The sequence below is a fragment of the Schistocerca serialis genome, chromosome 1, assembly GCF_023864345.2.
Source record: "Schistocerca serialis cubense isolate TAMUIC-IGC-003099 chromosome 1, iqSchSeri2.2, whole genome shotgun sequence".
NCBI lineage: Eukaryota > Metazoa > Arthropoda > Insecta > Orthoptera > Acrididae > Schistocerca > Schistocerca serialis.
Genome location: NC_064638.1, coordinates 626,872,122 through 626,889,492, shown reverse-complemented (window position 1 = coordinate 626,889,492; position 17,371 = coordinate 626,872,122). Strand labels below are relative to the sequence as shown.

General features: G+C 41.0%; 1 protein-coding gene across 1 annotated transcript in view; it reads right to left on the bottom strand.

Moving 5' to 3' along the window:
* Positions 1–1,747: 1,747 nt before the first annotated feature.
* LOC126478499 (uncharacterized) overlaps positions 1,748–17,371 on the bottom strand; it is a 359,047-nt gene continuing 343,423 nt past the window's right edge. The window contains exons 7-9 of the mRNA XM_050103706.1: positions 15,479–15,680; positions 6,944–7,060; positions 1,748–4,416 (exon numbers count right to left, since the gene is read on the bottom strand). Of these exons, the coding sequence (XP_049959663.1) occupies positions 4,299–4,416; positions 6,944–7,060; positions 15,479–15,680 (437 nt within the window). The 3' untranslated portion in view covers positions 1,748–4,298. The remainder of the gene's footprint in view (positions 4,417–6,943; positions 7,061–15,478; positions 15,681–17,371) is intronic.

The window sequence follows — 17,371 nt, the reverse complement described above, 5'->3', positions numbered from 1 at the left end:
ACGGTCGCAGGTTGGAATCCTGCCCCGGCCATGGATGTGTGTGATGTCCTTAGGTTAATTAGATTTAAGTAGTTTTAAGTTCTAGGGGACTGATGACCTCAGATGTTAAGTCCCATAGTGCTTAGAGCCATTTTAACCATTTGAACAAATAAAGAAAATGTTTAGGTATATCTGTGAAACATTCATCAAAAACAAATGCGTGTGGATTCCTAATGGACCAAACTGCTTAGGTCATCGGTCCCTAGACACACTACTTAAATTATTCTAAGAACTGCACACACACACACACACACACACATTTCCGAGGGAGACACGAACCTCCGGCGGAAGGGTCATCAAAAACAGCTAGCGCGGTTTGGACATGTGAATACGGTGAATGAGGTCAGAACAGTAAATAGGATGGTACGATGGATACCTTCCCAGCGAAAGTAAAGGGGTCACACACGAACCAACTGGCAAGATAATGTGCAGGAGATAATGAAAGCAAGAAATATGAACAACGAGAATTGTCAGGACACAAAAAGAAGGCGACTGGTGGCGGAAAAGTGGCACCAGCTATAAACAATCCCCAGCGGCAGGATCTTTTCATGTCTTTTCAATCACCATCTTTCTCCTCCGAACGTGAAAATATTTTGTTGGCGGCCACCTACGTAGGAAGATATGGTCATCATAATAAGACAAATCAATGCTCGCACCTACTGACGTTAGTGCTCGTTTTTAAGTGCTCGTTTTTCCGGCGCGGTTTTGGAAATTGGACTGATAGATAAATAACATGGAAGTTTTCAATGAACTCTCTTTCGCCAGCCGCGGTGGCCGAGCGGTTCTAGGCGCTTCTGTCCGCAACCGCGCGACTGCTACGGTCGTAGGTTCGAATCCTGCCTCGGGGATGGATGTTTGTGATGTCCTTAGGTTAGTTAGGTTTAAGTAGTTCTAAGTTATAGGGGACTGATGACCACAGATGTTAAGTCCCATAGTGCTCAGAGCCATTTGAACCATTGTTTGAGCTTCTTTCAAGGGCTTCAGTGTGAAATTGTGAATTGCAGAGTAATCAAGTAGATGTAGATGTTGCTGTAAATGAAAAACATGATGTCTTGAATGGGCCAGACAATCCAAATACTGGACAGTATCAGACTGGATGGAAGCGGTATTATTATACAAGTTGCGATTTTGCCTCCTTTCCAATAATGTAATGTCTACTGTATCAACGATTCAATGTGAGCTTAACTCGGTGTGAAAGGTGTGTTTCAGGTCGCGGTGGCTATGTGATGTTTCGGGGGTATTTTTCGTACCATCATTTGTGCCCTCTTTTTACTTGTTTGTCTCAACATGAACCAGGATAGTTTCTTCAACACTTTCAGTCGCTCTTTCTACAACATCACCAGATATGCATCTAAAATGATTGCACTTTAACATATTCCTGAACACAGAAAATCAAGTTAAATATTGTGGTATTAGGACATGGACTAATTGATTAGAACGTAGCAGAAACAAGTGAGGAGATTGACAGGTGAAAAGAATAAATTCTATGTTTAGCTTGTGAAGATGCATTCAAAAAATTGTGTAATTTGAAAAAAATGGAGGAGACATTGTTGTAATGGTCCTGCATTTGAACTCCTTGTCCTCAGTTGTCAACAGAGAGTACTACAGCTGTGAACAATAGTACCACAAAACACAAGTGTATTGCTTTATTATGTGGAGGGAACTATATTAGCAAGTAAAGAAATAATGTTTAATAGTGAAATATCGCTTTTGCATATCGGCGTCTCTCATTTATTTTAAAAATATACAGGCTATAACACTTTACATGTAAACTTTAATGCATACAGTAACACAACACATAACAGTGACAACAAAGGAACTAATCTCACCTTGGTACACATTCCATATAACCCTGTTTGAAGTTTGTAGGCGTCCCCACAAAATGTTTGGCCAATAAATAGTGGTAACAGTTGAGAAAGCCCCAAGAAAAATCACAATCACATAGGGACATTACATACCCCCAGACATTGTTCCCACAGTACAAGCATGAGTCACATACCACTAATTTTGTGTTGTAAATCATATTGTAACAATAAACACGTATGTATGATGGTTTCTTCCTGAAATCTACTTTGTTGCCTCATCTTCCCTACTCATACCTATAATCACGAATAGCTTTCCTTTCTCGTGGTTCTAGCTAAATTTATAACTGCTAGGGATCAGGCTTTTATTAGGTTCTCACTGATCAATAATGTAGACGCAATTGCTAATTTTCGTCCACTGATTACAAGCCCAACATCAAAACATACCTCGGTTTTTATATATATTATGATTCAGTAGTTTAACTGAATTTAGGAGACCGAAAATTCGAGCAAATCATATAGATCGCACAACATAATTTGCTACTGTTTTTGTAGTTCGTTGCAAGTGACACATAAATTACAGAAACTTTTTGATAAACCCTTATTTTAACCCATTCACGTATGTAACCGTCTTGAATATTCAAGCATCTTTTCCAAAGTAATTTGTAATGTTTCAGAAATTTCTCGGCAATTTTTTTAAGTATTTAGTCCAGATATTTCATGATGTTTAATGATGCTTGCAGCCAGATCAGTTGAGTTGAACTGCTCTACCGAATGCAAACAGAAATTTGTAGCTATGTATAGAATTGTGAATTATAACGTAGTGTGAGTAGTCGAACATAGTTGATATTAAAATCATGGGAAAACCGTAAGAGTAAAAACAATAAATTTTGTAGTTACAATTAAATACCTTAAAAACTGTCAGCTGATGGGAAACTCTTTGATAAATCTAGTTTTTTAGGAATGTTCAGATCATGTTAAGTCAAATATTACAATGAAGTTTAAACTTAGACAAGTGGAAATATATTTAGAATAAAACTGAAAATTGGTATGTTGACATACCAAATGAAGAGGCAGAAGATGGACAGTCATGTTATATTGTAGTCAACCCAAATGAAACAAACAAATTATAAGTACCTCACCGTAAGAAAATTTGATAGAGGGCATAGAGAATGAGTAAGTGTTTACCAAGGCTACAATACTATATCCAATTCTACAGAGTTGCGTAGCGGATCTCAAAAACCGAGATTTAATCATCTCAAATGACTACTTAAACGTGATTACAGTCAATTAAGAGAAGCATGTAAGTTTCAAAACTTGAAGGTGGAGCATGTACAATAGCTTAAATGAAATATAATACGAAACAGAATGACTAACTCTGATTATGTGAAAAAACTCAAGAAATAAGTATGAAGTCAGAAATTTCTTTTTCTCAGATCCATTACGCAAATCTGTAGAATGGCAGCCATTATTCTAGCCTTGACAAAGACTTGCGCATCCTTTGTGCCCTTTAACAAATTTTCTGATGGAACTATTAGTATGATTTGTTTGTTTCATTTGGAATGACTACAAATATAACATGACTCTCCATCTTCTTGATATGCCGACATATAAATTTTTAGTTTTCTTCTAAAAGCATTTCTTTTTACTTTTGGTTTGAGCTTCATAGCAATATTTAACTGAATCTGCGCTGAACATCTTGCGGTAACATAAAATCACAGGCATATTTATCTGCGTGTCGTGAGTTTGGAGATAATCAAATGATTATGTTAACAGGGAACATAGAAATATTCGGGAAGTGCTTTACTGTTGATAAATCTAAATCTGCAGTTCCGTCTTACACTTATCCCGTAACAACAGGATACATGATTTGCGTTTGTGACGTAACACGTTCAAGAATCCAGTTTCAATGCATCAGTGTTAATCATTTTTCATTGACAGGTCCTAGTAATATTTGATTAATTTGATACCCGAAAATTAATCTGGAAGATGAGACAACAATTACTTGAGTGCCACAACATTTTCACAACTATTCTTTTAAGGCTAATACTTGTTGTCACACCACGTCAGAAAAAAGGACTTCCAGTTGCACGGAGCACTCTGTATTGTGGTAACAATGATATTATTCGAAATTTTGTACAGAGATCGCGCTCCAGCCGCCACACGTAATGTTCAAATGTCTTATTATGTACTTGGCAAGTTGTAGTTGTTTCGTTCGACAAAAATAATAACGTAAAAAGGACAACACATCATTGTTCCAGACAAGCTACTCCTCACAGAAAAATTTAGTCTCTAACTAACAGTACAAATAAGAGCAAGAGCTGTTTAGGTTGATGAAAAAATAATGAAATCTTTTCCGGTGCAAGTACAATTTTCGGGGAACTTAGAGTTGCAGATTGCTGATCCTAAACGTGAGTGCAGCGGCCCGTGGAGACGTGGCCAGGTGTGTTGCCGTGGTCAGTAGCAGAAGCAGCGTTTCCTGGGGCAGCGCGGCGGGTACACCAGGCACTGGTCCATACAGTACTCGTCGGCGCCCTCTCGGCCTTCCAGTTCGCCGATGGCGTCGCACGTGCGCCTGCGAAACACGCACAACATTACTAGCCGCTCTCAGATGACCTCTTAGGGTTAAGCATAGTCCACTGACGACGAGTTCTGTTGCCTCAGGATGTGATGTCCCGTCGAAAGTGAAGTCAATGCGTACAGCACTTTTGAGCATGAATTGCATTTGTAAGTGCAGTAGCTCTTGTCTGTAGCCTCCACGATGGAATCTCTACGGATAAGATGGTGAATTGTCCTCAGATTTTAAGAAGAATGCAGTAAGTTCAATTCCAAAGAACGCCAGTGCTGACAGGTGTGAATACTTTTGGTCTGTTAGTTCAGTAGGTCGTAGTTGCAAAATACTGACACAATTTAGTTATAGAGTACTGGGAAAAATCTGGTAGCAGTTGACTTGGGGGGAAAAACGTTACACTACGACGTATCTTAGAAGATAGGTTGAAGAAACTCAATCTAAAATTTGTGGCGTTAAGATTTAGAGAAAATTTTACAATCAAATGATACTATACAGTTCGAGAAACGATTTGAAGTGTCAGACATCTGTGATGTATATAAGCAGATTGAAGTGATGAAAGGAAATTTGTACCAAGGCCGGAATTCGAAACTGGATCAAGATGACCATATAGAAAAATTCACCGACACGAAAGTTCTTGCTGTACAGAAGTGCTATCACACTCGCTTGTTCAGAGAACCCCTAGAAGTACAGAAATATGAGAATATCTTCAGCAACAAAGAAGAAAGCCTGAACGTGAACGGTTTCTGGATTGCTGTACTGCGGCAAACGATCGTTGTAGGTAGCAAGGTGAGAACCGCGCCGGAAACGCCCACGGAAAACCCGTTGGCTCGCCAGGAACATGCAATGCGGCCGCAAGCTCGGCTCCAGTCCACCACCAGCAGTGAATGGTGAAGCTTTGACAATGCCAACCACTCGTGCTGGGAAAATTTCAGAAAACTCGTCAAACAAACGTCGGCCGAAGAAACCGAGTGAGAAGCCAACAGGCAGCTTGTCGTGAAATCTGTTGTGAAGAAAAAATGGAGAACGATAGAAGGCTGGAGTTTAGCGTCCAGAGGCTATCAAGATTACTGGACATGCAGCAGGTCACTTGCATAAGGATGCTAAAGAGCTTGTTTTGGCGCTTGAGTGTTTAGGCAAATCACGAAAGGATAGCTTAAAGGAAGTTTGACCAGTGCCTCCTAAACATCAGTCTATTACTCCTACTCGATCGAAAGAAGTCCTGGCTATCATTTCAGCGAGACACGAATAAATGTAAAACATGAATCAGGACTGCCACGTTGAATAATACCTGGAAATGAAGGTCAAGATAAGAAACCGATTCCTTGTGAGTGAATGATCTACGCAGAATATGATGGACCTGTGCGTAAACGAACAAAGAAACTTAATGACGAGATGCACCAGGACTTACAGCACAACTTCGAACGACGGTATTACAACCCTGATGATTTTTTTCACTATCTCTAAGAACTCATAAACAAGATTCAAGCCGGCCGCGGTGGTCTAGCGGTTCTAGGCGCGCAGTCCGGAACTGCGTGACTGTTTCGGCCGCAGGTTCGAATCCTGCCTCGGGCATGGATGTGTGTGATGTCCTTAGGTTAGTTAAGTTTAAGTAGTTCTAAGTTCTAGGGGACTGATGACCACAGATGTTAAGTCCCATAGTGCTCAGAGCCATTTGAACAAGATTCAAATAATTATCTGAAGGAAAAAATTTCGAAGTAAATAGAAATTCCCGAGGAACACTATGGAAGCAAATTCAAAATTTTAAATTCTATTACGAATACATCGTCTAACACTGAGCATAGGAATTATCTGTTCTAACAGGAGAAAAAAAAAGTTGTATTGGAACCGAAATGAAGCTTTGTATGCCTACTTACAAGATATTTAACACACTCAACTGGCACAGGATGTGCAAAAATATTCGAATGACGCCACAGTGGTACTCAGAGGGCATAACTATACATACTATGGGAACGTCCCACGCGCGTACAAGTGACGAAGTGTTAAATGATTTTTGAAAAACATTTTTGACATGCAGAAAACGTTGGTGGCATATCACTGATGAACTGGAGCAGGCTATTTCAACATAACTTGGGTACTTTCCTCAGCTGTGCTGCATTAGTCCCAGAGTTGAAATTAAGCCTGAGAATATAACTTCATCTGTGGAATATGTACACTGCAGCATGCAGTCTCTTGTGTGTCAGAGACATATAAAATAGAGTACACAACTTTTTTCTATCTGACCGTCTTTCTCCATCATATGTACATACAGATATTTTAGTACACGAGCCACTCAGCATCTAACTTAAGCCTAAAATGGTCAATAACAGAAGGGATAATTCAAGTGCTTGAGCTAAGAACCAAAACAGCACTATCTGGATACCCAGAATGACGAAGACACCAGGTGGACTGAAGTTATGGGATGAATCCTTCCTTTTGCCATCTTATTTGATAATTTATAAATGTTCAGTACATTTGCTTCCTCTTCTAGTAATTATAACTTTGAAAATCTGAGGAGACGGTGAATACTCACGGACAGTGGCAGAGGTCCGGAGGACAGTTGGGTGGGTACCGCAGGCAGTTGGTCTGGCACCACTGGTCCATGCCGGGCAGCGAGCGATACAGCGGCGTTGGCTCACACACCTGCGCCCTGTAAGGGAGAAGCGTATGTCATTAAATCGTACATCTCGGCGTACACAGCTTAAAACACATTAATCAGCTGTTTTGTGCTCAAACATATCTTCTGGAGTCTTTTTCCACTCGTATGCACATTCTCACTGAGGAGTGTAGGCATTACGTCCACCATATGAGATGATTCTATACTCTCATAACACACGTTGAGGAAGTCTAGATAAGAATTAATTTTAATTGCTATGATAAGGATGTTCATAAGGTTTCCCTGTTACAAGTGAAACATGATTACCACTCTTTCTATATTTGTTCACCACAAGAGGAAAAGCATACTGGACGAAAACTAAACATTACATTCGTATGCTTTAGAGCAAATTTTCTTTAAGCTGTCAGCAAATAATTGGATTGTTGAGACACAGGACTTGAGCTGGTCTGTCAAAAGTGAAGACATACTCATAGCGAATTTTTGTTAAATACCTGTGCGTGTAAATATTCTAGATTACCTGCTCAAGTTGGATAACACAATAACTTAATCAGCACGTAAATAACTTACCCAAATTATATGGCAATTTTCGTCATTTCAACTTGTTAATGGTCCGAGGATCATAAATTATACTAAATAAATTATCGAATGAGATTTTTGTAAGCCATGTCCTTTGTGGATGAATTACTTGGATAAATTAAATTTATTTTTGAGGCTTCTGATAACGCTATCTAGAATTTAGCTTCCTCACACTTGGTTAAGTGGTTGTTACGTATGGAATCGTTGATCGCGGATTCCTATCTGTTGTCACTGATTCGAGTGACTGATTGTAGGATGTTACACTCGAGGATAGGCAGACAGTCTTTGCACGAAGTCTGCAATCACCCTCCCTTTAAGTACTCCACACACTACCATTAGTTCTGACGATGTCCTCTCAGTAAGAATTATGTACTAAGTTTGTATAACAAGGCAATGTACAGAACTGTAGTGAAGGCACACTCTTCTAAAGTATCACGCGCTGATGGCAGATTTGGAACAAGTTATGAGTTTTCCACTTAAACCAACTTCGTGCTTAGCATGCCGCGGGCTTCCGGGCTCTTGTTCTCTTTGCTGAAAGGAGAAGAAACCATCAACGACCCCCATGTCGTTCCAGTGCAAGTCGTTTTCGTGAGGCAACGCTTGGCTTTTGTACATAGGTGGTTACACTTTCAGTGGAGTATGTTGTGATACTTTTAGAGCAAAGCCAAGTCCAAGTGAAGAACCACACGTCGGCTACATCAACAGTATTTTCCACATTCACATTCATCTACAGCTCCAGGATTTGTGGACGTGGTCTACCGACGTGCTGGAACGGGTTGCAGTCCTTGTGGCTGAAGACCAGCCGTCTGTTAGTAGCCACGGAATAGCACCAAGACACAACGCTGAATATGGTGCATAACAACAACTCCAAACTCGTACCCCCCGCCAGAGAGTACAGGCGCTATGATCGGCAGGATTCCATCTCTAATAACGTCATCTTAAGGTCGCTAAGCTCTGATCTATCCTCTTTTCTTCCAGCAGATTTTGTATCGTAACTAATTCTGTACATGGTTTTCCAGAGCCCTATCTCGTCGCAGATAAATAAAAATTAATAAATGAAGATGCTTAAGTTCGAGAAACAGTCATGATCTGGCTGAAGAAAGCTAAACATGGTTTTCAAAATTTATGCGTCATTAATCACTGTACGGCGTTTCATAAGGAACGTGAAGGGCGTGTCCCTCATTTCACTTTTGGTGGTAAAGCCCATGCTACTGGAATCCGTATTATTTTTCTCATGGTAATCTGCAATTGAAAAAAGTATCGCTGATCTTACGATACGATTGCTTTGCCTCCAGATTCTCGGAATTTCAGTACGCTGCATTATTTCCTGTGGGGCCGAAAGAAATGCACCCAGTTGTGAAGCCTCTGATAGAATAACACCTGCTTCCGATACAATTTTGACTATGAGGTGTTGATCGGCTGTGTACTTACACGTGGCTTGTAGGTACAATTATCGCATCAAATCCGGTTGACCGGAAGTCGAATCGTTCCTGAAGTACGCCTCGGTAGCTGCGTGGTCAGCCGGCGAATTGCTAAGCAAAGGGCCCGGGTTTGATACCCTGCCAGGTCGGAAATTTGCTCCTATTAGGGATTGGGTATTGTGTTGTCTTCACTTTTGTCTCATCCTAATTGACACTATTGTTGTTGTTGTTGTTGTGATCTTCAGTCCTGAGACTAGTTTGATGCAGCTCTCCATGCTACTCTATCCTGTGCAAGCTTCTTCATCTCCCAGTGCCTACTGCAACCTACATCCTTCTGAATCTGCTTAGTGTATTGATCTCTTGGTCTCCCTCTACGATTTTTACCCTCCACGCTGCCCTCCAATGCTAAATTTGTGATCCCTTGATGCCTCAAAACATGTCCTACCAACCGATCCCTTCTTCTAGTCAAGTTGTGCCACAAACTTCTCTTCTCCCCAATCCTATTCAATACCTCCTCATTAGTTACGTGATCTACCCACCTTATCTTCAGCATTCTTCTGTAGCACCACATTTCGAAAGCTTCTATTCTCTTCTTGTCCAAACTGGTTATCGTACATGTTTCACTTCCATACATGGCTACACTCCATACAAATACTTTCAGAAACGACTTCCTGACACTTAAATCTATACAAATGTTAACAAATTTCTCTTCTTCAGAAACGATTTCCTTGCCATTGCCAGTCTACATTTTATATCCTCTCTACTTCGACCATCATCAGTTATTTTACTCCCTAAATAGCAAAATTCCTTTACTACTTTAAGTGTCTCATTTCCTAATCTAATCCCCTCAGCATCACCCGATTTAATTTGACTACATTCCATTATCCTCGTTTTGCTTTTGTTGATGTTCATCTTACATCCTCCTTTCAAGACACTGTCCATTCCTTTCAACTGCTCTTCCAAGTCCTTTGCTGTCTCTGACAGAATTACAATGTCATCGGCGAACCTCAAAGTTTTTGCTTCTTCTCCATGAATTTTAATACCTACTCCGAATTTTTCTTTTGTTTCCTTTACTGCTTGCTCAATATACAGATTGAATAACATCGGGGAGAGGCTACAACCCTGTCTCACTCCTTTCCCAACCACTGCTTCCCTTTCATGCCCCTCGACTCTTATAACTGCCATCTGGTTTCTATACAAATTGTAAATAGCCTTTCGCTCCCTGTATTTCACCCTTGCCACCTTCAGAATTTGAAAGAGAGTATTCCAGTTAACGTTGTCAAAAGCTTTCTCTAAGTCTACAAATGCTAGAAACGTAGGTTTGCCTTTTCTTAATCTTTCTTCTAAGATAAGTCGTAAGGTTAGTATTGCCTCACGTGTTCCAACATTTCTACGGAATCCAAACTGATCTTCCCCGAGGTCCGCTTCTACCAGTTTTTCCATTCGTCTGTAAAGAATTCGCGTTAGTATTTTACAGCTGTGACTTATTAAACTGATAGTTCGGTAATTTTCACATCTGTCAACACCTGCTTTCTTTGGGATTGGAATTATTATATTCTTCTTGAAGTCTGTGGGTATTTCGCCTGTCTCATACATCTTGCTCACCAGATGGTAGAGTTTTGTCATGACTGGCTCTCCCAAGGGCATCAGTAGTTCCAATGGAATGTTGTCTACTCCCGGGGCCTTGTTTCGACTCAGGTCTTTCAGTGCTCTGTCAAACTCTTCACGCAGTATCTTATCTCCCATTTCATCTTCATCTACATCCTCTTCCATTTCCATAATATTGTCCTCAAGTACATCGCCCTTGTATAAACCCTCTATATACTCCTTCCACCTTTCTGCCTTCCCTTCTTTGCTTAGAACTGGGTTGCCATCTGAGCTCTTGATATTCATACAAGTGGTTCTCTTCTCTCCAAAGGTCTCTTTAATTTTCCTGTAGGCACTTTCTATCTTACCCCTAGTGAGACAAGCCTCTACATCCTTACATTTGTCCTCTAGCCATCCCTGCTTAGCCATTTTGCACTTCCTGTCGATCTCATTTTTGAGACGTTTGTATTCCTTTTTGCCTGCTTCATTTACAGCATTTTTATATTTTCTCCTTTAATCAATTAAATTCAATATTTCTTCTGTTACCCAAGGATTTCTACTAGCCCTCGTCTTTTTACCTACTTGATCCTCTGCTGCCTTCACTACTTCATCCCTCAGAGCTACCCATTCTTCTTCTACTGTATTACTTTCCCCCATTCCTGTCAATTGTTCCCTTATGCTCTCCCTGAAACTCTCTACAACCTCTGGTTCTTTCAGTTTACCCAGGTCCCATCTCCTTAAATTCCCACCTTTTGCAGTTTCTTCAGTTTCAATCTGCAGTTCATAAACAATAGATTGTGGTCAGAATCCACATCTGCCCCTGGAAATGTCTTACAATTTAAAACCTGGTTCCTAAATCTCTGTCTTACCATTATATAATCTATCTGATACCTTTTAGTATCTCCAGGATTCTTCCAGGTGTACAACCTTCTTTCATGATTTTTGAACCAAGTGTTAGCTATGATTAAGTTATGCTCTGTGCAAAATTCTACAAGGCGGCTTCCTCTTTCATTTCTTCCCCCCAATCCATATTCACCTACTATGTTTCCTTCTCTCCCTTTTCCTACTGACGAATTCCAGTCACCCATGACTATTAAATTTTCGTCTCCGTTCACTACCTAAATAATTTTTTTTATCTCGTCATACATTTCATCAATTTCTTCATCATCTGCAGAGCTAGTTGGCATATAAACTTGTACTACAGTAGTAGGCATGGGCTTTGTGTCTATCTTGGCCAAATAATGCGTTCACTATGCTGTTTGTAGCAGCTAACCCGCACCCCCTTTTTTTTATTCAGTATTAAACCTACTCCTGCATTACCCCTATTTGATTTTGTATTTATAACCCTGTAATCACCCTACCAAAAGTCTTGTTCCTCCTGCCACCGAACTTCACTAATTCCCACTATATCTAACTTTAACCTATCCATTTCCCTTTTTAAGTTTTCTAACCTACCTGCCCGATTAAGGGATCTGACATTCCACGCTCCGATCCGTAGAATGCCAGTTTTCTTTCTCCTGATAACGACGTCCTCTTGAGTAGTCCCCGCCCGGAGATCCGAATGGGGGACTATTTTACCTCCGGAGTATTTTACCCAAGAGGACGCCATCATCATTTAATCGTACAGTAAAGCTGCATGTCCTCGGGAAAAATTACGGCTGTAGTTTCCCCTTGCTTTCAGCCGTTCGCAGTACCAGCACAGCAAGGCCGTTTTGGTTAATGTTACAAGGCCAGATCAGTCAATCATCCAGACTGTTGCCCCTGCAACTACTGAAAAGGCTGCTGCCCCTCTTCAGGAACCACATGTTTGTCTGGCCTCTCAACAGATACCCCTCCGTTGTGGTTGCACGTACGGTACGGCCATCTGTATCACTGAGGCACGCAAGCCTCCCCACCAACGGCAAGGTCCATGGTTCAACTATTGTTGAGATGGCTCAAAGGGAACAATCCGAAAGCCAATAAATTGAAGAAAAAGAATCGTTCCTCGAGATGAACGAAGAAGAGGGTCAACAACAATCGTATTCCAATCTTTGGTTCAACAGATGCAGAGTAACTTCAAAATGAGTATAATACCTCAGTCACAATCTGATAACACTCCTTGAACCGGATAAAGTGTTGTTTAATATTATACCTTCTCTTTCACTATTCAAGCGCAAAGGTCCTTGATGGCAGTTTATAAACATGCTTTACAACGCGCACCTGTGTGATATATTTTCTCAAGCGACACTAGTCTGCTGCCAAGTAGAATATTTTTAAATTCATTTTTCCACTTCGTGTTTTAAATCCAAATCTATATGTACATGACATCTACATCTACACGACTACTCCGCAATTCACGCTTAAGTACCTGAGAAAGATTTCTTCCAACAACCTTCAAACTATTGGTCTACCATTCCACTCTCTACTACTGGATGGGAAAAATGAACAATTAACTCTTTCTTTACGAGTTCTGGTTTATCTTATTTTATTACGATGAACTTTTCTCCCATGTAGGTTGACGACAGTAAAATTTTTTCACATTCAGAGAAGGAAGTTGGTGACTGGAATTTCATGACAAGATCTCGCTGCTGCGAAAAATGCCTTTGTTTTAATTATTGACACCCAAACTCTCTTAAGATATTTTTGACACTCTCTCCCCTTTGTCGCGATAATAAAAAACGAGCTGCTCTTCTTTGGACTTTTTACATATCCTTCTTCAAACTTATCTGGTAGGACATGCTCTAGCAGAGGACGGAAAAGCTAGGTGTAGGCAGTCTCTTTGTATCTTGAAAGAGTTCTAGCAATAAAAGGCAGTCTTTGGTCTGCCTTCCTCACAACAATATCTGTGTGATCGTTCCGATACGCTGTTGGTAACTGTAATTCCTAGGTATTTAGTACGATTAGTATGATTTCTTGTGTAACCGAAATTTATCGGATTTCCTTCGGTACTCATGTGGATGACCTCATACGTTTCCTTATTCTGAGAAAATTGCCACTTTCTCCACCATACAGATATTTTGAATATATCAATATCTTAACTGTGATTTTGGTCACATAGGATGCAATTAGATAGAGGTGCGTGCATTTACAAGCAAGTTTATCGTACAAACACTTTCTCATCCCACCTCTCTACATCTAAATCATTCTCCGCAAGCCACCTAATGGTGTGTGGCAGAGGGTACTTTCGGTATCACTATCTGATCCCTCCAAACCTGTTATACTCGCGAATAGTGCGTGGAAAGAATGATTGTCTGTACTGACTCTAATTTCTCGAATTTTCTCCTTGTGGTCAATACGCGAAATGTATGTGGGGGAAAATAATATGTTGTCCTGCTTCACCTGAAGAATGTTGTCCCTAACTCTCTTGTGACGTCTGCCAGAGGAATTTGTTTAGCATCTCCGTAAGGCGCTCTCGTCAGCTAAACGACCCCGTGACGAAACGCGCTGCTCTTTGTAGGACCTCCTCTATCTCCTCTATCAGTGCTACCTGAATGTGATCCCAGATAGATGAACAATAATCAAGAATCGGACGAACAAGCGCCTTATAAGCCACTTCTTTCGTGGATGAGTTACATTTCATTAAGATTCTTCCGATGAATCTGAGTCTGGTGTCTGCTTTTCCCATTATCTGTTTTATATGGTCATTCCACTTAAGGGCGCTCTTGATAGTTACGCCTAGGTATTTTACTACAGACGCTGTCTCCAGCTGCTTGTCATCAATAGTGTAGCTGCACAGTGGTGGATTTCTTTTCCTATGTATGCGCAATATCTTACATTTATTTACGTTCGGGGTCAACCTGCACCAATCATCAATTCTCTGCAGATTGTTCTGCGAATTATTACTATCTTCTGGTGTTGCTACTTTGGTATAGATAACTGCAGCATCCGACTCTTTCTAGTAGATCATTTATGTCTATTGTAAACAGCAACGGTCCTATCACACTTGCCTGTAGTACTCCGGATATTACCTTTACATCTGCCGATTTTGTTGCGTTAAGAACGACGTTTTGAGTCTGCAAGAAAGTATTGAATCCAATCGCAAGTCCGCTCTGATACCCCGCAAGCTCGTATTTTTTTCGTTAAACATCAATGTAGGACGGTGTCAAATGCCTTACTGAAATCAAGGAACACGGCATGAACCTGAGCGCCGTTGTCCACTGCCCTGTGGATCTCATAGAGGAACAGAGCGAGCTCAGTTTCGAAGAATCTCAGTCTGCGGAATCCATGTTGATTTTTATAGAGGAGATTTTCATTTTCCAAAAACGTCATAATTCTTGAGCATAAAACATGTTTCATAATTCTGCAACAGGATGACGTCAACGATATAGGTTTATAATTGTGTGGATCTGTCTCACGGCCTTTCAAAAAACGGGAATCACCTGCGCTTTTTTCCAGTCGTTAGATATCTTTCGTTGCTCAAGCGATCTACAATAAATTACTGCTAGGAGGGGAGCAAGTTCTTTCGCAGAATCTTTTAGGTATCTCATCTGGTCCTCAGTCAGCGATTGTAGCTGCTTCTGAATTCCGCAATCGGTTATCTCAATATCTGTCATTTCGACGTAAGCATGACGATTGAAAGGAAGAACAGTGTTCCGAACTTGTTTCACCGCCGAAGGTCATAAGACCGAATTCAGTATTTCGGCCATCCCTCTGTTATCTTCCGTTTCGGTGCCGTTGTGGTCACTGAGAGACTGAATAGACAATTTTGACCCACTTACTGATTTTACATACGACCAAAATCTCTTAGAGTTTTTACCTCATCTTCATTACGCCTCAGTTTTCATCCTCTCAACCCAAGACAGAGAGGATCCGACTTTATCAGCGATTCTTAGTTATTGGGAAGCGAGGTGGAGGTCCTCAGCCGACGCCGAAAGTGTTGCGTACGCACCTGATTACGAGCGGGGCGACAGCGCCGGGCGTGCGGAAGTCGCGGTAGTAGAGCAGGTGCGGGTTGTCCTGCGAGCTGACGAAGGACGGCGGCAGGCCGCCGATGGCGGTCACGATGGCCACGTCCGCGCAGTTGACGAACGTCTCCGTAGGGCCGCAGCCGACCGCCTCCGACCCGTCGGCACACAGACCCCAGTTATTCGCTGAAACACGTCACACCAGCTTAACAGAACTAGCAGAAGAGGTATCCTCCACGCTAACAAGGGACCGTGCGAACTTCCCCTCACAGATTTCATTCACACTCATTGGATGTGAGGTCCACCACTTATGCAAAACACCGTTTTTCTCAGTACTCAACATGTTTCGGCACCACTGTGCCATCATCAGTGGGTTTTCGTTTTTTTTTATTCTGCAATGTGAACATTTTTGTTAAATGATTATAAAATTATGTGCATTTTTAGTTCAAACAACAGATCGTTTCTTTTTGTAAATACCCCTACATTTGGTGTGCATGAATTTTCTGGATCACTTGTCTGTTAATTACTACAGGTAGCTTGCCATCTGCAGCCAAACGATGTTGATGAGAAAGTTTTTTGCTGGGAGTTAACCTATCTTCTAGAATTTAATTTAGTTTTTCGCGATTGCATTCTAGATGATAGGTTAACTCCCAGCAAAAAACTTTCTCATCAACATCTTTTGGTTGCAGATGACAAGCTACCTGTAGTAATTAACACACAAGTGATCCAGAAAATTCATGCACACCAAATGTAAAGGTACTTACAAAAAGAAACGATCTATTGTTCGAACTAAAGATGCACATAATTTTATAATCATTTAACAAAAATGTTCACTTTGCAGAATAAATAAAAACGTGGCACAGTGGTGCCGAAACATGTTTGGGTACTGAGAAAAACGGTGTTTTGCATAACTGGCGGACCTCACATCCAACAATTTTAACTGCAAACACGGCCAATACAAGGAGCTGCAAATCAAAATGATGGATATTGATTCATACTGACAGAATATGTAGGACGCGACTAGGACATCGACATGTAGGGAAGAAGAAACTCTCAACCGTTTATGAGAAAATCGTTCATGGAAACTGTAGGCGTGTTTATATGATTTGTAGGCGAATAGTGTTCAAGCAGTCTGCAGCCGAGCGAGTAAGCGGTTTGTTTCATAACTGACAGGTCTCTGAATCGAACCTCGCTGCCGACAGTCATTTTTCATTAGCATGTAATTCAAACAACAGGTTTAGAACAACACATTTATCGTTTTCCTATTGTTTCTCCCGAAAAAAGAGAAAAATCGTTTTAAGAAGGTAAGAAAGTAAAAAAAAAGATTCATGAGCTCTCTCAATCAAATCAGTTTAGCCATTTCATTTATGTCATTGTGTCATTTGTGATAAATATAATGTGTAACCTACTGGGAACTGCACGAATCAGGATGATACTGATCGTAGAAACATCGAATACAATAATTTGTGGTATCGATAGCTATGATGCCACGGCGTAGGTACAAGTTCTTAGGCTGGCACTACCACGCAGGCACCGACGGCAGCGCCCTCTGGCCGGCGCTGTGCAGCTCTACGAGCGCCACTCCAGATTCTGCCCATTTGATCCCGAGTAGACGACCAAGCAACACTGTTTCTATTTCATAGTGGGCGAGCCACTACAGATTTTGCCTTTGTAACGTGATGTACAGCTTCGCACCTGCATGCTCATTTCAGTCAAAGTACAAGTGATGTATTCAGTTATGGTGTTGTGATACAGTAAAACCACTTTTAATCACAGTACCGAAGCATTTCACCTTTCCCTGCTCCTACTCACTTCCTACATTCGGCCCACCCCTCAGTTTACAGGAGCAGACCCACGCGCCGCCTTCCAGGCGGAGT